We start from the raw sequence: 23,885 nt of genomic DNA, 5'->3' as shown, positions 1-23,885 counted from the left end.
TGCACTGCTTTATTTTTTGTAAAGTATAGTAAAGCAGTTTTCATATACATGTAGCTGCTTTATGATCTGCTTTATTTCATATAGATTTTATTGATTTATCTAACACTTCTTTTTTCTACCTCCCGTGTACTGTTTCTCTGCTGGAATTGAATTGTGTATTTGCAGAGATTTCTTGCTGTAATATTTCTGATTTGCTGTTTAGGCTGTATTACGTTTATAGCTGTATGAATCTTTAACTCATAAGAACCGTGCATTTTCTTTCTTTAACGGAAAACATTAGGAGGGTTTGGTATGGGCAGCATTGTGTGTGTTAGCATCCAATATTGTTGTTTGGAAATTTTTATTCAGTAAAGCTCAGCCTCTGTATAAAGCTAATATAAAGCCAAGCAATGGATGATTCTAGCATCGTAATCATAAGAATTATAAACTATAAGCTGTATATGCCAGATTATTTAGAAATGCATAAACACTGCCTGGCAATGAATTGTTGATTAGTTTTCTTTTGTAATGGTACATTTTCGAGGAACTGTGTTTAAAAGAGCATTTTTAAGGTTGTAAAGTCAAACATTTAAAAGCTGAACAGTGTCACATTTAATATTGTCTGTGCAAGCAGCCTAATTTGCTGTATATATATTTTTTTTATTTTATGATATTGAATCACACAATCACATTTTTTTTCCTCTGGGATGTCTGCCTTATTGATTGCACAAAATTGATGGTACATGCTTACTGAGAATCTGTTAAAATTTCTTTTTCCTTTGTTGGTGTGTTATCCTATTGTTTATTCACTGCATGCTATTCAAGCAGTGCTTAGAAACCAAAATTATTCATTGTCTCTTAGGGGTTTTTTCCCCTCTAATTTTTTTGAGCTAGTGGGTTGAAAATAAGTCTTAATTCTGCAAATTCCAGCATGCAGAAATTAGTAATGCTTTGCTTTACCACAGCTTTTACTGAATGCAATTTCCTAGGTTTAAAAACTTAATAAATAGGCAAGGTGGTAAGTTTGTAGTGGAGCATTATGTAACTCTGCCTTATCAGAAGGGTTTTTTAGACTAGGATCAGTAGCGTAAGGTACTCACTATACCATTCAGATAGCAGAGAAGCCCATAGCAGTAATGGACTGTCATCATCTTTGACTGGAGAAGGATGTACTTTACAAATAGATTTCACAGGTGTCTGATGAAAGGAGAATAAGCTTTGGATTGTCTTGAAGGATTGCCAGGAGGGACTTTCTTTCACTGTTTTGTCCGTTGTCTCTTTATGTAATCAGATTAGTTTTTTGGTTTGTACTTGTTCCTGGTACTTCTGTTCCAAAATCTTCAGGTCACCTAATTAATGCTGGTTGCCATTCTTTAGGCTTCATCCAATTCCCACAAACCTTAGTGTCTCCTTTCTAGACTCTCCAATGTCAGTCTGTCTTCATCTTCCTAGTTCTATGCTTCACCCACCCGTTTCTTGCATTAAATTTGAGAGGCAAGTATAGATAGCCAGTGACGAGGGTAACCTAAAAATGAATCATGAGCTGCTTGTAGTTCAGTGGTGGGAGTGTAGCTCCAGTGCCAGGGATTTCATGGCAGGCCACAGGTGGACCGTGCCCACACACAGGCTGCTGAGTAATCCAAACCTCAATTTCAAAAAAAGTGAATCACCAGATTCTGCTTTAACTAGCTTTTCTGGGTGCTGCTGAAAGATACTGTTCTCTCTTGCCTGTGAGCTACTTTTAGAGCTCCCTTTTCCTTATGCTCTCAGGTGGATACAGTATGAGGTTTTTGGGTGGAAATTTTGGTATGTGGCTTTGTAAGGTCAAGAGGGCTGGGGACTGTAATCCTGAAATGTACTTATATTTCAGCCTGGAAAGATGAGTATGTTTGGAGGTACAGTATAAATAAAATATGTATAATTTTGAGAAAAGCTACAGTCTATATAAAAATGCAACACACTTTTTAAAAGGAAGACGTTTAGAAATCAAGGTTTGTTAAGATTTGGCAGACACAGAAGAAAGGCCGAATTGGATGAAAATGGTAAGATTTTGGGTTGGATAATCAAAGACATTTTAGATTAAGAAATGTACTGCGTTCTTGGACAATCCTGAAACTTGATAGTAGTCAGTTGTCTCATCTGGGGGAAGAAACAGCCAATAAAATAGTGAAATGAGACTTGAATCTTTTTTGAAGCCTGAATGAAGCTCTTAAAAGTATTCCTCACTGTGTGAGAAAAACTGATCACTGAGCAGAAGTCATGTGGCTTGAAAGTAAATATGTGACCAATCTTGTTCATGATTGAGATATTAGGAATAAATTTATTAATACAACATGAATCACAAGCCTCATCTTACCAAGAGGCAGGGGCAAGATCCTCTTGTAGTCAAGTTGCAGCTGAAAAACTGGCATGATTCCAAGCCCAGACATCATTTTGCATCACAAAAATTGCAACTTAACAGAAAACTAATAACAAGTAATGAGTTAAAGCCTTTACTTGTAGAATGGTTATGATTGTTCTTGCTTTGCAAGTCCCTTTTTAATGACTTTTTTCCCCAAACTTTTTCTCAGGAGCTCTAGTTCAGATGGACAGCTTGTCTTTCCAGTCTTTTTACTGAATTATTGTGCTGTTAAAATATTCAAGAATTGTTTTAGTCTGCTAATATTTGCAATGTAAATTTTCTATTCACTTTTTAATGGTGGAGTTATGAGTTGTGTTTGAAATTTTAGTTCATGCTGAAATTCTAACAGCAACAGCAAACGGTGTTTGATTTTCTGAGTAATGTTGACCTAGTGAGTTTTTGTAAGAGAAAAGGAGAAACTATTCTTTCTGGAAAAAAGATAAGTTGATGAACTGTTGACCCTTTAATTTAAAATCAGATTGAAGAAAGTATTCAACTGAATTATAAAGAACTTCCATTCAGTTTCTGTGATTTGCTGAAGAATCTTAGCCCAGTTGTTCTCTCTTTTTAAGACAGTGCCCTAGACATCAGGTTGCTTATTCTTACCACCTTTTTGATTGCTTGAAACATTTACCCCAATTGAAACAAATTAAGGAGGAAGATTAGGAAGGAAATATATTTCAGAATCTGTATGTCCTATTGGTTACGGCTTAGTAATTCAAATCTGTGTTCTAACGCAGACAGTACTTGCCCCATATTCCAATATGTAGGTTGTTTTCTAAAATTAGTACACAGGTCTGAAGGGTACACTTTACCTTTGCTAAAACAAAAATAAATGTTACAAAATGGTTTAAATACATGTATTGATCTGGATTAACAAATAGCAAATCCTCTGTTCTGGTTAAACCTATTTATTCTAAATTGCAGCAGTTTTCTGTTTTTCTTCTGTGGAGGCTGCTGTTCACTGGCTATTGGCGTAAACTGTAATTTATACGTAATTGCCATTAACATGATTCTTTAAATTTCAATTAATAATGCAGTCGAATTAAGGCATGGGAAGCTGATAAACATTTTAAGAAATTAATGACATAACAATCATAGTTCAGTGTGATGCCATAAACAAAACTCAACTGAAACTAGCACTCTAAACTCATTATGTCAGTTCAGTAGAGCATCATTTATGAATATTTTTTCTTGTACAGAAATCTGTTCTTCATACATTCAGTAAAGTTTTTTCTTGCATACCAGATCACTAAGTCTATTTTAAGTGTGAATATATCATCAGCAATTAAACTTAATACTGATTTATTCTGACTGTCAAGATGAATGGACCATGTACTTAAGTGATTAATTTTTAGCTGTGGTTTTACAATAGTTTTAATAATAATAGGAAAATCTATGGACTCTTGTAAGCAAATGTATGACTTAATTGAATGGCCTTCTATTAGAGGAAGGAGAATGTTAACACAAAACACTGGGCTAGTGATAACATTAGCTTGTGGCTTAGAGCCACTGTGTGACCTTAGGTGAAAGTATTTTAATAAGAAAACTTGTTTCTGCGTGTAAAGCGTGGTCCATATGTGCATAACAAAAGATCACTCTTTTCCTTTATACCTCTTTAATCTCCTTCTTCCAGATAGCCTTTATCAATTGTTCAAAGCAGTTCTAGAGAACTAAAAGCTAGGAAATGATAACAGGAATGCATGAGATTCTAATAATCTCTTTCTCAAGTTACAATAGATTAGTAGTTGTGTTACCTAGTACCCTTGTAGCCATGAGTTTCATTGTACTGTTTCTTAGGCAGGAGCACTTGCATGTACAGCAGAAACAGTAAGTTAATCATGCGGTCTGCTTAGCATGAAAAAGAAGCTTTTGTGGTTTTTTTTTCTTATTGGCTCTTTCTATTCTAGTATGTATAATCATTTGAGATGGCAAAAAATACTTCAGACATTGCTCATTTGGCAGTGTTACACTTAATTAGACTACAGTATTGATGCTTTAACATTGTGACTTGAATATTAGAGTAGTTCTCTGTATCTTTTAAGAACAAATTGCTATATTCATACTGCAAATAGCTTACATTTATTAAATATTTATGTCTGATCTTCCTAAAGAAATAGTGTAGTATTTTTACCTCCCCTTTTTATTTCTCAGAAAGAAAAATGTAAATATTTTCCCTGTGGTAGTTATCAGTACCTAATAAATACATCTTTTGTCCTCCTTTCAGCTTAATAGTTTAAGAATGTATTCATTCTAATAATTTCTGGGTGTGTACTATTCACCACTTCTCTGTTTTGGATTCATACAAAGAACAGTTACAATGTTCTCTAGCCTCTTCTTCATTCTTTCTCCATTCTCTCACTCTCAAAATACCATTTTACTTCCAATTTGATCTTTACATCCTTACTCCAGAGATAACCTTTTTGCAAAGAAATCAGCAGTAAATACTATGTAAAGCTTGGAATGTGCAAGTATTTGTGTGGTGTCCATAGAGACACATTGAGATCGAAAGTTTTGTGAAGTGGGAAAGGAGCTTTGGGACTGCTGGTTTAGTTTATGAATTATTCCAAATCCATCTGAAACCATTATTCAGTTGTAGGCATAATGGCAGAGAGGTATTTAGGGGTTTAGGAGTTACATGATGATAGTGTGACATTTCATTCTTTTTTTTTTTCCTTTGCAAGCCCTTTCTAAAAAAGAAAGTGATAGAATAAGCAAAAGCAGAGAAGTGTTTGTTCTGATTCTTCCATGTTGTTTCACCCTTGTGTATGTTCTGTAGACATGCAGGAAACCAATGATGGGAAAAATAAATTTTCCAAGACCATCTTGATTTGAACTAGTTCCTTCATTCTCATTTTATTAATTATCTGAAGGGGAGGTAGTTGAGACATTATAAAATTATCTGCCTCATTCCTTGGAGCTTAAACTAGAATAAACTATGATAGAATGCTTCGTAAACTATGCAGTGGGTTTTTCAGCTGAATACATGCTTATAATTTTTTTTAATTGTTAAAAATTGGCTTTGTTGGTTTAAATGTAAAGTTGTTTCTCAGACTGATGATTACATTATTTTTAATTTTAGGATATCCTGTATTATGAACAGCTTAAGTCAAATGTGATTCAGTATGACCTTTTAGTGGACAGCCTGATATACAAAGTAAGTAATTCACTAAACAGTGATTAAGTGATTTGTATACTCATTACACAAGTATCTTGGGTTTTTTTTAACAAAGAAAATCTTAGATGGTTTGGTTTTAAGGAGTCTAAGAATAATCAGTGTGAATTCATTATTGTAAATTCTCTCATTGTGCTTGTGTTGGCTCTTGTGTAACGCATCTGTTTGAGTTGAGCCATTATGTCATAAAGAAATGGTTACTTCATTTGAGGAATAACTGGTTTTGCAAGGAAGAAAGCACTGGGGTCAAACCACTTCAATTTCAAGTTTCAATTCTGGATACTTTAATTATCAAGTTAATATAGCGCTTTTTATTTTAAAAATGTGGACTACATGCTTAACTACAGCTCTTTCATGATTCAATGGTGAAACAGTGTCTTCTACCACTGTGTTATCTTTAGCTTCTATGGGAGTCTGAAAAGATGTCTTTTGGCTTCCAACTGCTATGTTCTTTGATTACAGGATGTAAAGCTGACAGCAAGCAACGATGACTACTATTTTGTATTTGAGGATTATTTATATCAGGTATGTAACTATTTTTTTCTTAGAAAAGCTAGAAAGTATACTAATGTGGGATTATAGCATCTTTGGAGTAAGGACTGCCTTTGTTTCACGTGTAGGCAGAATACAGTGGGACCCTAGACAGATGCATGTTTGCTGTATTACATATATTTTCGCATCTGAATAACGATTTTGTACACTTAAACAGGTTAAGCAGGACGGACTTCTAAAACTCCTACTCTGAAGGACCCTACACAATGTATTTTCAATGCAGTAAGCCAGAAAATGCAAAGTCAGCCGTATTCTTCTCCTTTCCAGCTTTGCACTAACAAAATTATTAACAGTTGTGACATATGGAGAAATTAAGACTTGCAATATATTCAGGGTTCCAGTTTAAAAAAAGAAAACAACACCCCAAAAAAACCCAACCAAACCCAAAACTGCTTTACAGTGACCTACTACAATAAGCATAACAAATATTTCAGTGACATATTTTTAACTTTAAGACATTGATTCTGAATAAGGCAGTGATATGCATGGTTCTTCTAGGATTGTTCGCATTCTGGAGCTGCTTCTAGCAATGGGGAACGCAGCTAATTTATGAAGAATTATCTTCGTTGCTGCCTGTCAAATGCCCTTAAATAGAAGGATTTTACATTTATGAATTTCCTAATGTGTAGTTGATTGCAGCGTCAACATAAATGTCATGCAGCAAACATACAATTTCCACAGTGCTTTCAATTTCATTAGTTACATCTGTTAGGTTAGACTTGCTTGATTTTTTGTTTTAGAGCTATGTGAAACTAAATGGTTTCTTCTTTGACAGCAGTATGTAAAACTGCTAGTAATTTAACTAAGAATTTAACTGTCTTTAATGCTGTTTAGCCCATATAGATATAAAAATATGTGTTACTATTTAAGAATAATATTCAGTCATGTCTACATATAATATTTAGTGTAATAAGCATTTAAACATTAATACTTAAAATTTTAACCTCATGAAATGATAAACTTTTTTACTTAAAAATAGTTACAATATTAAGATTTATGTCTGAATTTTTTTCTGAATTAAAATTCAAAAAATGACTACATAATTGACAACTCACTGATATTTATTCACTAAAATATTTACATGTGGAAGTTTTTCTTGATTTTAAGCATCAAAGATGATCTTCATTATTGTAACATTATCTCTGCATCATGGGATGCGAAAACCTCATTCTTATTTCTGCTTCTATATAGATGACTAAGACATATTAATTAGTCATTAGCTGACAGTTCCAGTGGACACAGGATTATAATCTATGAATGAACATGAACTATTACAATCTTTTGTTTTAAGACCATCAGAAATAGATTTTGTTCATAATTCTAAATGGCTAGCACAGTTGAATATTTTAATTTTTATATAACTATATTAGCTAAAACAATTATTACAGAATAAAAATCATAAAAAGGACGAAACTACCCTTAGTAATTTGAAGGAGAGTCACAAACAATCTTTGAAAAATTAAGTAGCTAGTTTTACTGCAAGGCTTTGAGGCAAAGAATTATCTCTAACTTCTAATTATCAGTTGCTCCAGTTTTGTTTGGTGCTCAGGCTGTTTTCTAGAAGAAAGTTATCAGTTTTCCTTGATAATTTTCTCTTCCAACCTAATTTGCAAATGCATTGCTGCCAAATGATTTTGTTCTATGGCCCCTGGAAAAATTCTGCAGTATGAGTCACTTTGATATGGAATTTTATTTATTGACTTCATATAATAACTGGAATTAAATATTGGCTAAATAAAATAGGTAATGAATATGTTAGTCTAAACCTGATAAATTCTTTCTATGTTTGCACTGTGTTTGTGGTTTTCTTTCATGACTAGTTACTGCCTTTTCAGGTTTCCAAGTCATTGAGCAGAGTGTGGCATTTGTCTGTGTATTACCTAAAAGATAAAGCATCCATCAAAACCAGAAAGTTTGGGCATGAAATAACAATGAGTGTATTTGGTTGGATTATTGGTACCTCTTCAGTAACATGCAGTCCTTTCTGGGCAGAACACTATGAAATAATGTAATTTATTTCCTTTAATATCTTTGCTTTCTTTATCCCAAAGTTTGCATGTTTTTATTACTTCTTAATAACTACTGAAATAGAATACAGTTACTTCCAATACAGTAATTTCTTTTTGATGAAAGCTTTGGCTTTGTTCTTTTTCAGTCCTTTGAATTCAATGGTTTTCCTTTCAATTTTGATTATAAATATCCAGTAGTTTTCCAAACATTTCTGTACTTAGAAAGGGATTTGTGTCATGTTTTCTTTAGCATTATCATTTTTGTGAATGAGAAAAATAATACATAATTAATACATTTGTAGATTCATTATTTCAGGCCAGAGTTTCAATTTGAATACCTCAGTCTTACATCCTGCATAATGAATACATGCAAAGAAACCTCCCCCAGCAGTTTTTAAGTGTAGTCGTAATTTCTGTTTGAGTAGACGCATAGTCTTAATTTAAAGACTTCCAGATACTGGTACTGGACACCGTATTCCTAAAAAAGAGGGCCTCAAATTAAGGTTACATTCTTTCCCCTATGAAAGAACATATTTTATGCCCTTTTTAGATTAGTTTCTTTTTCTTTCACCTCAGTTAACATATACAGAGAATTACGCTTGCCTGTGTATTGTTATTGTCAGCTGTATTTTGGCAGCTCTGAAAATGATTGTGTCTTGTGCAAGAATAATATTTAGCTTAAACTGTTTAAGATAATACAACTATTTATATTTTAAATGATGTTTGTATCTGAGATAGTTTTGAGGTTCAAACCAGGAAGAAGTCTCAAAATATGACCTGCTTTCTGCAAAAAATAAAAAAAGCTATGTTGTTCAAATGATAGTGTCTCAGTTTTGCATGTTTCCTTTTGAAAAATGCTGGTATCTGGAAAATGTTTGCAATAATTAGGTGAAGGAAAAATCCATTCATTTTTACTTACAATAAATTATACACCATCTAAAACGTTTCTTCCTTTTATGCCTTGGGACAGGCATAAAACAAACAAACAAACTCTTAAAACCTGCAAGAACAGAGAGGGTGTAAGGTTGGCAGAAGAGGCAGCAGCAAGTTGAAGTCTGTCTTACTTCTGCCCTCCTGTGTACATTCTTGGTAGTGCAGTATTTCAATGCATGAAAACATGAAAATTTTCAAGTACAGTACTAATTATTACAATTTTTACAACTGCGTATGTGATGAGTTTATTGTTAATTTTTTCTAGAAATGTTTTTGCTATTTAATTTTATACGCAATTTCTGGGAATACTGGATTTTTCATTCATGTAAACAGTAAAAAATACAAATATATTTTACAAAATACAATGTGCATTTCAGAACTTAGGGATACAAAGTGAACAATATAATCTGTGCTTTTTGAAAGAACTGGGTATTGTGTAAGCAATCAGTAAAGCTCCTGGGAATGAAAGTGAGTGTAAGGATCAGTCTTCTGAAAATACACATGTGAAAATGTAAATGTTTAGTTCACTTATTCACTTACTAGGACTTTCCCAGGTTATAGTAGCTGAGTAGAAAAATAATCTAATAGATGTCAAAGCAACCAGTTGCACGTGCAGTCACTTAATGATGTGACAGAAGGGGATAAACCCATGCTGAGGCAAAGAGGAGGGTTGGAGAACATGGATATTTTGCTGGCAACAAATGAATATGAAGGTAAAATTGTAGCAAGTTCAAAGCGAGCCTGGAAATTTGAACAGGAAAGTAAATTAAGTTGGTCAAGAGCTTTCAACCTTATTTGTTGTCTTCAATAGCATGTAATAGATGCTAATTAGTGCAGGTCTTTACATCTGTTTGACATTGCTTTGTCAACTGATTTTTACATACTGTCTCTTCTACAGGTATTACTCTGTTTTTCCCGAGATACATCTGTATTGGAGCACTTTACTTACAGTAGTGCCACCCCACCCAAATCATACATACGAGGTAAAAAGAGTTGTTCTAAGGAAGACTGTATATATTTTTGTTGACTGCTGCAGTAATAGAATATGTGAATTTGCTTTATGTTCATTACATCTGCTAGACTACATTTAAAAGAATGTTAATATAAACTTCATGTATCCAGTTGACATCTGCACAGATTGTGACAGTTTAGAAGCTGATTGCATGAAGACCAGATTGCAATGTTGTTCTTTTACTGTAGTTTACTGTACATAATTCTCCAGTGTTTTATGAAAATAAATTAGACACAGAACTATGACAATATGGTAAAATCTTGGCAACATCTGTCTTCATCAGAGCTAGAAATTTAAATATTGTCCTTTTCGAAGTGGTGGTAGGATGATACTTTCCCAAAGCAGTGAGTTTCGCAGATATTCGTAGACAGGGGCAGAACATGTTGCTGAAGAGCTGTGGCCTCGGTTTGAAGGTCTGAACTCTACCAAGCAGACTTATACTGATTTTTTTCAAAGCACGGCATCTTCCAGAGTGTTAGCTTACTTTTGGATGTTCTTTGGCTTAAGTTCTCATGTGAATCTTGGTTTTCTTAACAATCTTAAATTTATTGTTTCAGTCCACTTGTCTTTTCTGTCAACTTTTAATGCTGTGCCTCTTGGCGGTTTCCTTGCTTCTTAGATCCTCATCTGCCTTGGCTTTACCCAGAGGTTCCTAGTTTTGTCTTCCTTCTTGAATCATTCAGCCACCCAATCACTTTTTTTTCCATGTACCTTCTACATTCTCATTTTCTTCCTTGCTCCCTCATGCCAATGTATTTAGCCAAATGTGATCCCCATACCAAGTACTGGTTTTGAACAGGATCTCTGCTGACAGTTTTCCTCTTGCTGCTTCTTATGTCACTAGAAACAATGTTTGTTTTCTAAATTTGTTCTTCCTCCTTTAATGCTCCATAGGTATTCTCAGTCTCTCTCTCTCTCTCTCTCTCTCTCTCTGGGGGTTTTCTTTACCTGCTTCTTGAAATGAGCAAAGGGCTGACCGGAGAGCAGAACAGCAGTGGGATCCCAGGTCTCACTTCAGGCACAGAGCCATGGTGGCCCAGAAACACAGCTATGGGGAACATCCTACTTATTCCTAGACAAATCTGGGGAATGAAGTTACTGAAATCTAAATCTCTGCTGAACCTGTGCAGTGTAAATCTAAAAGGCTTGTAGATCCTATTTTTGGCTACTTTTCCAAGAGTTGTACTTTATACTAAAAATACTCTCCTTCCAGATTACAACTCCGGGCTTTACAGCAGGAAAACTACTGAAAGGAAAAGTAAAGAATATTTTTTAGTTTAATGAAACAACTGCTTTCTGTAATCAGAAAATACTGGATTTATTTTATGGGGTAGTAGGCAAGAGCTTTGCAGGCCAATTTTGAATTTAATTCTGTCAATTCATCCTATAGGAAAATATTTAAATCCGGATTCCACTGAATCTGACAAGAAATTTCCTGTGCTAAATTCTTCTGTGTAGAGTGAACAAAACCACAGAGATCTAGGGGATCTCTGACTATTGTATAAGTTTTCATATAAGTAATTACACTTTTTAGTTGCATTTTCTGATTTTAAAACAAAAATAATAACAAGTTTTAATTAGTTGTAATTATTCTTAAAGACACTTCTGTATTTCTAAATAAATAGTTGATTTTTAATAGTGGATTTTATATGATTATGTTCTATAGTTAAAATACAGTTAACTAATATAACATTCATTTTGCAGGGAAGATAAAAAGTTATAAGGTTAGTCTGTATTGTTAGTGATTGTCTTTGTATCTTTGTATGCAAAAGATTACTTAAATAATTTGCTGTAGCGAAACTATACCATCCATCTTCCTCTCTGTTGCAGGCTTAGTGAAGCCTTGAATATTTTTTATCTGTTCTTCTCTCTTTGTGAATGCTTTTCCTGTCCCTCGGGCAGTCTGCCACAGCATGGCAGACTTATCCCCTTTACCGTATCTGCTTATGGAACTTCACTGTCTTCAAAGTCCGCAGCAAAACACCTTTAGAGCTCCTGAGATACACCCAAATAAAATCTCTATGGTATAGCATTGCTGAAATCTTTCTCCTTATTTTTTGCTGATTGTCATCCTCCCTTATTGGTGCTGCATTTGAGTTTTATTTCTGACACCATACCTGTCCTATTGCATTGCTTCCTTGTTTTAGAAAATATTAAATGGTCAATAAAGTAATTATTTATGATTTTTATAGCTGTAACTTAGATGCTACCTTTCTAATTTAAATCTTTTTACCTTTTAACAGTTTAATCACATTTTAATTGTGGTTTGATGATTCACAGGAAAACTTGGAATGGAAGAATACGCTGTTTTCTATCCTCCAAATGGTAAGAATTATACTATCACCTCCTCTAGTGGTAGACTGGAAAGATAGAGGATTTTTTTCTGTAATACATGATAACTTCTTTTTCTATTACAACTTATGTTTTCATGTTATTCTGCAAAATTCATTAATTTAAAGGAGTAAGCTGGACTGAAGCTACTCCAAAACCACATACAGCCTGGTGTTAGTAGTCACATATGGAGTTTGTCTGTGTCGGAAGGAGAGGGAAAAACAACCTCTGGTGCAGCAGTTTGTGTTCCAGCCTTGTGTCACGGCTTAGAGGATCTGAATGGTACATGCTGAAACTGTCTGGCCTCCAGCTTTTCAGTACTCAACAAACCACACCTTAAAGTTTTTTCCTTTCAAAATTTGTCTTAATTTAAAAAATTCAGACTTAACTAATCTACATAATTTTGTTAAAATCATTGCTGTTGTTATTTCAGTTCCTCAAATTTTTTTCAGCTCTTTATTTTGACCATTTCAATCCCCGTCTATTGAATCCTTTCCCTGTTTTTGCACTGCATTTGTATTTTAAGTTCAAGCTCTGCTCTTGCTTTCAAGGCCTTATGACACCACTCTTAAATCTATGTCTCTGGCCTTGTCTTCTATGTCTTCTGTGTTCCAGTGGTGTCGGTTGTAGCACATGCTTTTGTTCCCCCTTTTTCCATTTTTGCCTCTGCAGTTCTTTGCAGTGTTGTAGCCATGAAGCGTTGTCCTTACAACCTTTTGCTAAAGCAGCAGCTTCTTACCAGTCCTATATGAAAATTAATGAATGGGAGCTGGAAAGGAGAAAACTTTCATGATACAACTGCCAAGTCATCTAAGTGTTTTAGCAGAGTATAACATGAATTACTAGAGGTCTTGGCCTCCTTTTTTTCTGCTCCCTCCTTGTCGGTGCATGACACTTAAGCCTTGTCATTTATCTGAAATTAGGTTCTGATTTCGGCAAAGTTTATATGTAATAACCTCATGAAAATGGAGCTTTACTTGACTTTCTAGGAACTATAGCATGTGTTTAGGCATGTGTTTAAATATTTACAGGATTGAGATCCAAGACTGCACATGCCATAATAAGGAAATATTTTTGTTCCTATAGTAGGCAAAATGACTGCCAATGTAGAAACTGGGGGGAAAATACAGTTTTTTTACATGCATAAAAATAAATATTTTTTAAAATATATTATGTTTTTTAGGTGTAATTCCTTTTCATGGCTTTTCTATGTATGGTAAGTGTGACTCGTAAACTCTTAAAACCTCGGTATTGCTTTTTATCATTGCAGTTTAAAGCTGCATGTACTTTTCCGCAACTTTTAAACTTGTGTGTATAGTCTGTTTCTTTGTATATGAAGACTGTTGTACACAACTTTTAAAATTCCAGGTGTTTCTGTTTACTTAAATTACAGCTTGCTACTGTGTGGGAGTTCCTTCTTTGAGAGCTAATAGCTGAGCTATGCATCTTAATGTATATGAATAAAGGGATAAAGTTTGTAGACAGAGTGCTCTTTTCTTGTGTTTTATTTCTGGATAGACTAAGTTCCCTGTGAAGAGTTCTTAAAAACACGAATTATGTGAAAGGCCTGTTGATGTATCCATTTGCCTAGAACAGATGTTAAAGGAGCATTAAATAATGGAATGGTTGCTAATTTACTGCATAAATGAAAGCTCAAATATCAACAAGTTTTCTAGAAAATGAGCAGAAAAATCTCCTCAGGTCTCAGATGTAACAATGCACCTAATGCAGAAAACAGTGTAAGACTATTTGTTACAGCTTTTCCGTTTTTTTCTTTGATTTATCAAAGGTGTTTGTGGTATCACAGGGCAAGTAGGTTTTGTTTATACTTAAAATGCTACGTTTTGCTAATCATTAAAATCAGGCAATTTAAATACAAAATGCAAATTTGAACATTAATAAGGAATCTTAAGTCTCTGAAGTAAAGAACAGCTGAGTTACAAATTCTTCCTTAGGTACTGACTAGGAAGCTTTCACTTTTTGTGTGTGACACCACTTTTCAAAATGTTTGGATTTGACTCTGCCCTTGAGAACAGCGTCTCTGAAACTGGGTGTGAGCTTCCTCCCTCCCTCCTGCCCTCTCTGTGCAAGGGCTCAGAACGTGTCTGATGTGAGAAGGAGGGAGGCTGAAAAACAAGGCAGTGGAAACACAGTAATTAACTCCAAGCTATGGGTAGCTGGGACCAAGCAGAGCATTCTGTGTATTCTATGCTGTGCTGCTATAGGAGGAAGTATCTGGATCTTTATCTAGAATCACAGAATCATTTAGGTTGGAAGAGACCTTTGAGATCAAGTCCAACCGTTAACCCAGGACTGCCAAGTCCATCACTAAACCACGTCACTAAGCACTGCTTCTACATGTTTTTTAAATATCTCGAGAGATGGTGATTCCACCACATCCCTGGGCAGCCTGTTCCAATGCTTGACCACCCTTTCTGTCAAGAAATTTTTCCTAATACCCAATCTAAACCTCCCCTGGCATAACTTGAGTCCTTTTCCTCTTGTCTTGTTACTAGTTATTTGAGAGAAGAGACTTACCTCCACCTACCTACTTACAGCCTCCTTTCAGGTGGTTGTCGGGAGCAATAAATTCCCCCCTGAGTCTCCTTCAGACCAAACAACCCCAGTTCCCTCAGCTGCTCCTCGTAAGACTTGTTCTCTAGATCCTTCGCCAGCTTTGTTCCCCTTCTCTGGACACCCTCCAGCACCTCTGCATCCCTCTTGAAGTGAGGGGCCCGAAACAGTATTTGAGGTGTGGCCTCACCAGTGCCAAGTATGAGGGGGGACAATCCTTTGCCTTGTCCTGCTGGCCACACTGATACAAGCCAGGGTGCTATTGGCCTTCCTGGCCACCTGGGCACACTGCTGGGTCGTGTTCAGGCTGCCATCAACCAGTACCCCCAGGTCCTTTTCTGCCAGGCAGCTTTGCAGCCGCTCTGTATGTAAATCCTATACACTTTTCCGTGTTCACATGCATACGCTTGTAGGGTGCCAGCTGTCAGGCACTGTTCTGTGATCCTCCTGGCCTTTATGTTCATATGCATGCTGCCAAGTCTTCCACCTCCATCTTCAGTCATTAAAAGCATACGCATTAGTAACACCCTCTGCTTTTCTTGCCCCTCTGTAAATACACATTTCTGTGGACATCTCACCTTGCCTTGGCATCCCACTTCTCATACACATACACTACTGCTTTCTATTAAGCCACCTTCTCTGATGTGTGTATATATATATATGTGAAAATGAATTGATATATGCATACACCCATATATATATATATATATAAGTACATATATCTATGTGCATATATATACATATGTATACAGGTAAATGTATTCATATCCCTAGCTTTGTGTAAATAAAACTAGAAGGGAATGTGAATGTAGAGATAGAAACTGTGAGTGTGTTAAAATGTAAGTTGTCATCCATAATGAACGCACCTGTAAAATGAGGCAGTAGATGTGATGAGTGGATAGCTAAAAAGGCTGTTTACAGAAATGTATATAGACTAGGGGTCCTCAAACTTTTTAACCAGGGGGCCGGCGCGCGGATGCAGTGGCAGGCAGTCACCTGCGGCTGCTTGGTTTCCCCCCCCAACCCCCGGCGGGGGGGGTGGGGGGGTCTGTAAATACCGGGGGCCGGATTGAGGACCCTGGAGGGGGGGGGGTATCTGGCCCGTGGGCCGTAGTTTGAGGACCCCTGATATAGAACAACTGTCTGTAAAACATGCATTAAATGAATGGAGTAGCAATTGGAAGGAACTGATTATGTTTGTGCAGCATATACATACAACAGATTTATCCATATGCTAGACTTCTACAAAAAGGAAAAAGGGACTGATTGTAAAAAAGTTTGAGAACTGCTGCTTTACAAATGTAGCCAACTCTTATTTTGAATCAGGTATATTACAAAGCTTCTAAACAATAAACTACTAAATGTCCATGGTTTTCAGATAATACAGCTCTCTGTCAGTTTGTCATACTTATGTGATGTTACTGTGGCAACTAAAAGCTATTTTTAAAATATTTTAGTTTTGACAATGCTTATCTTCAAGCAGCAAACTTATTCCAGTCTTGCAAATGGGGAACCAATTCAGAGATGGTCACTAGCCCAAGGGCACATTGGAAGTTATAGATTACTACAAACCCCAGAGAAACCATCCTTAAAGTGTATTTCTATTGTTTCAGAAGCCAGCATTGTAGTAAGCAGGGTCTAACTAGTTTAGATACTTGAAATATATAGAACTATTACCTAGGCTGTATTGTACTCCCTTTCTTAACTATTGAAGTCAAATGATAGACTGTATTATAAAATACTTCTTTCTTAATAATTGGTTTAGTGTTGTTTTTGTAAGTTGTACTACTATAAATTACTTGGGTTTTCCTCATACTTCATGCACTTAATCATTGAACTCTTTTAGAAGTTTACAGTGTTGAGTCAATTATAATTCTTTTATCCTTTCAGTTGCTCCACTTTGTTTTCTGTACCATGAACCTTCCAAATTGTATCAGATATTCCGTGAGATGTATGTGCGTTTTTTCTTCAGACTCCATTCCATCTCTTCTCATCCCTCTGTAAGTTCATTAGGAATTAAAACCCACTCACTTGATATTCTGTTTGCTATGGAACAATAATATGCAGTGGCATGATTTTCTATGTGATTGAAATATATCCTTTTAAATATAATAAAATATTTCAGGCAAGCTTGGAAAAATTATTAGGTAACTCCAGTTTGGATATTTTTGTTTTTTGTGTCAATTATAGTCTTTGCTATCGAACATCATGTATTTAAAAATAATACAGCTCTCTCAATTTATGAGGGTGTGGGTGGTTTTTTGAGAGTCAAGTCTTTTATGTAATAGGTTTCTCAGTTCAGGAAGTCACATAAATGCATACTCACTTTCATTTTAATTAATGACATGTAAGTGCACGCTTAAGTATTTTCTGGGGTGGAGGGACTAAAACACAGTCATATATATATACAGATCCTGTTTCAGTGACATCAAGTTAACATCTGTTTCTTTAGCTCAAGTATCTGTGTGTGTCAGCATGTGCTAGATAAATTTAAATAACAAATGACCAGGACAAGCTGTCTTGAATGTAAGACAATAGTAGAAATCGGTTTATCTTCTGTTTTTGACAAATAAAACTTAGTAAATATTTTTTTTCCCTCCTTCCCAAATTGCTGAATAGCTATAGTACTTTTTGAAAACACTTCCTGGTTAAAAGAAAATCCTATTCTTGATATACCATTTCAAGGCTGTGCATTGTGCTTTCAGTCATTAAAAGCAGGAAAATGGGTCAGACAAAAATCTGTTCATTTTCATGGTAATTTTAAAAAGAAATGTAAAAATGCGTTTACATTTAGCTTTTTCATAGTTATCCCCATTGCTATTTGGTTTTAGTTATCAGAGATACTATTTCTCACATAATTTTTTTTTTTTAGTGCAACTGAGGTCTATTTCATCAAAGTGGAGGTATTTCAAGTAGGTCATATTATAATAACCTGCTAAGTACTTAGCGCCTGACATACAAATACCATAAGTAACTTCCAGCTGAAAGGAACTATCACAACATATTACATTGCTAATATATACATAAAATTAGTGACTGAAGGCATTAGAGTTGCTTGTGCCCCTCTTACCTGAGCTGTGTATTGTATCATTAATAGTGTTTTATTGCTTGAATTAAAAATTCATGCATACTTACATGCTGATACTGTTTTCTGAGATTGGCAGGGTGAGTGTTAGTATTCAGGATATGATCTTGTTTCATTAGGGCATTGTGTCATTGTGTTTGCTGTTTGAGACTCTTCTACAAACCCATCTGCCCCAGCTTTTTTATCACCTTCGAGAAATTGGGGCTCAGCCGTAAGTACATCTTTCTGACTACAAATGTTGAAGATTCATTGTTCTGGAAATGCTGTTCTGTAGTATTTTAATTTAAAAGATATGGAAAATTATTCAAAAACATCAGTGTGCTGGTTTTCCTTGAAAGTCAATTGGAGTCCTTTGTCTAAGGTGTGCATGTGCTTTGTGCATTTCTTCTGTAAGTTCTATGAAAGAGTGAGGGGAATTGCTCTACGAGGAACACTACATTATTCAGCTAAGTTTCAGTTATTCATGTCAGATCTGATGGAACTAAGTGATTTATTTTGTAGGGGACAAAGGACACAGAGATATGTTAGTTGCAGCAGAAGCTACTGGAAAGGGAGAGAGCAAGAGACTGTTATTCTGTACTGTACTCATGGCACCAAGTGCAATAGAACATGAAAATCTTGCTGGTATAATTGGTATTCATCATAATATAATTGCAGAAAGGATGAAACATTGGGGGTGATAATAGCTGAAGATCCCTCTGCTCTGATTGTTTGGTCAGAATATTTTAATTATATAGTACTTTGTCAAACAAGATGCTAAATAGTTTTCTGATGATTGTTGCAAAGGAAAATATTGATTATTAAAGCAGCAAGAGAAAATGGCTATTCTTTCTAGAAGAGAAATTCAGAAGAATAATAGAATATTTTCAATTTGTAGAGGATTTGACTGATCATTGTGGGAAACAAATACAGTAACTGTTGTTTATCACTTGTTTTCAGGCTACGAATTTCGTTTAAATGGATGGTACGAGCATTTTCTGGTTATTTAGCTACAGATCAGCTCTTGCTTCTGTGGGACAGAATCCTGGGATACAACTCTCTAGAAATTCTTGCTGGTAATAGAATTGTTTTTACAAAACTTATTAAGTCCAGGTGGATGTAAGGCCAATACATGTTAGCTTCAAATGTATTTTGTGACAAGAAGGAAATAACTGCTCTTTGAATGCTGAAAGCAGATTACATACATGTCAAGGAGTATAACTTTTAGAAAACAAGAATTGTGTAAGTACTGCATCTCTTAACAAAAATATATGATGTAATTTTTTTTCGTGGTAGCACCGCAAAACTGCTAAGTGCTCTCTGAACAGAATATAGGATGTTCTCCTAGTTTCAGTGGTAACAATAAATGAGTTCATCTCCTTTCACAAAATACAAGGTTCATGTTACTCACTTATGGCAAGTATTTCTTCAGTACTTAGAGCAAATGAGAGTTCCCCTGATTTTGCTGGATGTCTTCTTTAGAAGTCCCATCTTTTAAGACATTTTGAAAGTTTTGCACTTTTGTAATTATTTTTTTTTAAAGAAAATTATGCCCTAAGATTTATGCAAGGTTTAAGATTGAGGTTCTAAAGAAGACATGTGTATTCAGCTGGGTCAGTTTTTAAATACAAAGTAGGTAAATAGAAGATAAAAGGTTTTGGTTCCATTCGTACATATAAGACAGCTATGTAGAGGGGTAGAGAGTGGTAGTAAATGGAGTTACACCTACCTGAAAGGAGATTATAGGCAGGTGGAGGTAGGTCTCTTCACCCAGATAAGTAGCAACAGTATGAAAGGAAATGGCCTCAAGTTGTTCCAAGGGAGGTTTAGATCAGATATTAGGAAAAATTTCTTGACAGAAAGGGTGGTCAAGCATTGGAACAGGCTGCCCAGGGATGTGGTGGAACCACCGTCCGTGGAGGTATTTAAAAAACGCATAGAAGCGGGGCTTAGTGATGTGGTTTAGTGATGGACTTGGCAGTCCTGGGTTAACGGTTGGACTTGATGATCTCTAAGGTCTCTTCCAACATAAATGATTCTATGATTCTATATAATTATATAAGATACTACAAAACAAATGAACATTTTTGAAAATATTTCATAATATTCACAACTGAAATAGTGCTATTTAAATAAATTAAAAATATTTGCTTAGAAATGAACTGATTGTAAATCACTTTGTCCCTTTTAATTAAGAGCTATTTATCTTAAACTCAAGCATTTTCACTCAGACTTCTCTGAAAGAATGTTGTGTTTTTCCGATCAGTTTTAAAGAGTAGCCAAAGAAACTCAAAACACAGCCATCTATTGTATATTATTCTTCAGAATCAAAATAATTTCTCTAAGGGAGTGAGAATTGGTATTATACATCAAGATTAATTCTAAACACTAATTAACAGGTCAGCAACTGAAATATTGGGCATTTTCTTTCAGTCCTGGCAGCTGCTGTGTTTGCTTTCCGAGCGGTCAACCTGATGGAGGTGACATCACTGGCTGCAGCTGAAGTAAGGATAAGTTTCAGTTAGAGGAGATTGAAATAGTTTCTGATGCCTTGCCAACAGGAGTAACTTAAACTTCATATGGCACATGGTACATAGTGTAAATCTTTCTGCCTAAATTCTTACCTCATATAAAGAACTAAGGAAATTGTGTACGTAATACTGCTTTATGGAGTAAATGGAAATGAAAGGGTCTATTTGCTACAAAAATGCAGTGTTATCAAATTATTTTGTACAATTACATTTTTTTCTATTTTAATAGATAATTGTGTTTGTGGCATATATTGATTTTAAAATATTGTGGTTTGTACCTTTTTTCTCAGTACATTTTGATGTAGTTGCTTTTGTGCTTTTTGATATTACAAAGATTTTCCAAGATTACTTTTGTCGCATCTGAAATTTCACTGAGTACTCTTGTGAGAAATGAAGAAAATTAAATCATGTAGGTGAAGATTATTATTGTTTATCTCTAGTAATTTGTTCAGATTTTCTTTTTTTCCAAAACTGATGTTTTTTTTAAACTTTGAGAGTTTGTGATTGATGACTTGATATTTTTCTTTTTTTTTTTTTTAAACATACTTTCATGAGAAGACATTGACTATTTGAGTCATTACATTGGATTTACTTCACAAGTACTAGCCAAGCCACAGGATAAGGACTCTCAATTCCCAATTATTTTTAGAAGCAAGTTGAAATGTTAGACCCCTTACTCACCCATGATGCCATGTATATTTGAAGTAAGGCTAAAGGCTTAAATAAAGTTACTTGGTTTATATACATAAACATATGTTTTTTCTTTGAAATCTTAGCGTGAAAAATAATACAATAAGGCACTAACATAAACCAGCATAATTTATTTCTAGCCAGGTCTGAATCTAATTACTGTTAGTATTGTAGTCAGTATTTCAACGTTTTTCTGATTTCTTGACTTGCTTTAAAGAAATTTGATTCAAATGTCAAGTTTAAGAAGCCTTTTTGTTTTTTTTTATCCTAGGCTGTACTTGCTGACCTTTCAACCCTGAAAGTTATGCCTCTTCTTCAAATCTTCTTGTTTGCAACTGTCACTTGATCTGCTTCAACAATACCGGTACCACAATTCCAGTCTTTCTTGAGAAGCTAATCATCATCTATGCAATGTCTGCATAAAACCAAAATTAAACTGTATGTATAATATTAATTTAGAAATCATTACCTTAAAATTTTCTAACTGAAAACAATAACTTTGCACATGAGCGTGTGCAGTGCATGCTACTGAATTTCACCATAACAGCAATGATTATTATTTGTACAGTGAGAATGACTACTTGTGCAAAAAACCAACGTGAATCGGTGTCTAAAATGCATGTAACATTAAACTACATAAAGTAAATATAATTTGTGATCTGAGTTTTGTGATGTTAATGTTGGAGTTGTAAAAGCTCTCTTTTAATATGAAATTACTTTTTCAAGGTCGCAGCTTATAAGTTATCAGCTCAAATACTGTAAACTGAGAAAATAAAGATACTTTAACTTGCAAGATTTTTTTTCTGATTTTCTAAGGAAAGGATAGGCTCATATACCAGTTCTGCTATCTCTGTCCTACTTATTCTCATCGCTGAAGTTTTCTCTGTATTTTTTCTCCTGATAGCTACTTCCGTTTATTCTTTTCATATACAGAGATACAGTCACGCATTCCCCATTCATGTTCGGTTAGGTACACAGCTATGTCATGCATCTTCTAAACTCCTACCCAGAGTCCCATCAAAGGCCCCGTGTCATAAAATATGTTCCCCTGCAGAGAAGGCCTGAGCATAGCTTCTTTCATAACTTGTTGGAGCCAGTCCTTGCATGAGCCAAAATATTCCCCTGAGAACGATGCCAAGAGTCCTTCTGCCGTGACCCATGCTGTCTTTGGGAGAGCAGTGCTAGGCTTTTGCCAGTTTTCCAGCCTCTCTGATTCAACAGCTCAGGCTTCAGAATCCATACTCATATCGATGTGTGACAGATTGTCACTACGCTGTTAGGCTGGCTCATCGTCTGTTAGTGATCATAGCTTTTGTGAGGTCTTCCAGCTTTTTCTACTGATTTGTTTAATACCAAAATTGGATTGAATAATCTGTTTTGATTGAGCATATCTTAATAGCTGAAAAAGGATCAAAGTCAAGAGAACATAATGGGTAATATAGCCACTGTGTTTGCCATAGGACTTTTATCTTTGCCTAATTTACTTACATGTAGTTGTCATCATTTGTCATACATACTGAATGTATGACAGTGAAACATGAATCCCTCATAGTTTGCTCAAAAGTTTTCTGTCAAATGATCTAAGCTGTAGTCTGAGATAGGGTTATGAGCTTTACGTCTGTGATTCTTGTTGTCTCTGTCAGGATAATGTAGTAAGCAACTTACGGATCTTTTATAGACCGCTAGTAGATTTATAAGGCTAATTCTAAAAAAAGGTAAAGTTCTGGACTCAGTATGATCACTTCTTATATTAAGAACCAAACTGCTTAACAAACACAATGTACTGAATGAGAATATTTAGGGAAATTTTGTTCTGTATAACAAAGAAAATGGATCTTCTCCTTAATATTTGCAAGAAATAGTTTCAACTGTTTGACTAGAGGCTTTTTGATGACATTTAGATTTTAAAAAGAGGACATGTGACAACTTTTATCTTTACAGCAAGTATTACCTGGTTTTATATATGGGAACGGAGGCACAGAAAGATTAAGTGATTTGCTAAAAATTACAGAGTAAATTCATAAAAGAGGTGAGCAGTCTCTTCTTTCCCAAATTCCTCTTTATACTTTGGGATGCTTGGTTTGTGTATTAACCACAAGACCTCATTTAATCTTCAGAACAACAAATAACGCACATCTACCTCTAAAACTGCAGCATTTTGCAGTTTTTAAAATCAGTAAGATTGGGTAACAATTTAGAAGTTATAGTGTTACAAACCAGTCACAAGGTTTGTGGCTCAGTAAGGTGATTAAAAGGTTACCATGGCTTTTTAGGGTATTAAAAGTATTTACTAAATAGCAAGGGAGATTCCCTAGAGGTCTCCTGACTCTCATTTGCATCTCTCTGTGTAAGTACATGGTGCAGAATCTGAACATTACCCTAACCCATTCCATGCTGGGATTTTTGAGCAATATTTTTTTTCTTTTTTTTTTCTTTTTTTTTTCATTTTCAATGTTTTTGAAAATGTTATAAGTAGGCAGACATAGAAACTTGGGTTCTTGTTTAAAGAAGCAGTTCTGTGAGTAACAGAGCATGGTCTGTTTTCCTCTGACTTGGCATCTTGTTATTCATCCTTACAATCTCATATCTCCCTTGTGCCCCCCCTGCCTTTCCCACTGGAGTACTTAACTCCTT

The 23,885-nt window shown here is 35.0% G+C and overlaps 1 protein-coding gene across 1 annotated transcript in view; it reads left to right on the top strand.

Annotated features, from left to right (window-relative positions):
* The window catches only part of TBC1D19 (TBC1 domain family member 19), a 53,399-nt gene extending 31,495 nt beyond the window's left edge, over window positions 1–21,904 (top strand). The window contains exons 12-21 of the mRNA XM_040587934.1: window positions 5,463–5,537; window positions 6,018–6,080; window positions 9,948–10,032; window positions 12,342–12,386; window positions 13,576–13,608; window positions 16,857–16,966; window positions 18,171–18,262; window positions 18,991–19,106; window positions 20,464–20,534; window positions 21,523–21,904. Of these exons, the coding sequence (XP_040443868.1) occupies window positions 5,463–5,537; window positions 6,018–6,080; window positions 9,948–10,032; window positions 12,342–12,386; window positions 13,576–13,608; window positions 16,857–16,966; window positions 18,171–18,262; window positions 18,991–19,106; window positions 20,464–20,534; window positions 21,523–21,597 (765 nt within the window). The 3' untranslated portion in view covers window positions 21,598–21,904. The remainder of the gene's footprint in view (window positions 1–5,462; window positions 5,538–6,017; window positions 6,081–9,947; window positions 10,033–12,341; window positions 12,387–13,575; window positions 13,609–16,856; window positions 16,967–18,170; window positions 18,263–18,990; window positions 19,107–20,463; window positions 20,535–21,522) is intronic.
* Window positions 21,905–23,885: the final 1,981 nt, after the last annotated feature.

This window comes from Falco naumanni, chromosome 1, assembly GCF_017639655.2.
Source record: "Falco naumanni isolate bFalNau1 chromosome 1, bFalNau1.pat, whole genome shotgun sequence".
Taxonomy (NCBI): Eukaryota; Metazoa; Chordata; class Aves; order Falconiformes; family Falconidae; genus Falco; species Falco naumanni.
This window is presented reverse-complemented; position numbering and strand designations above follow the sequence as displayed.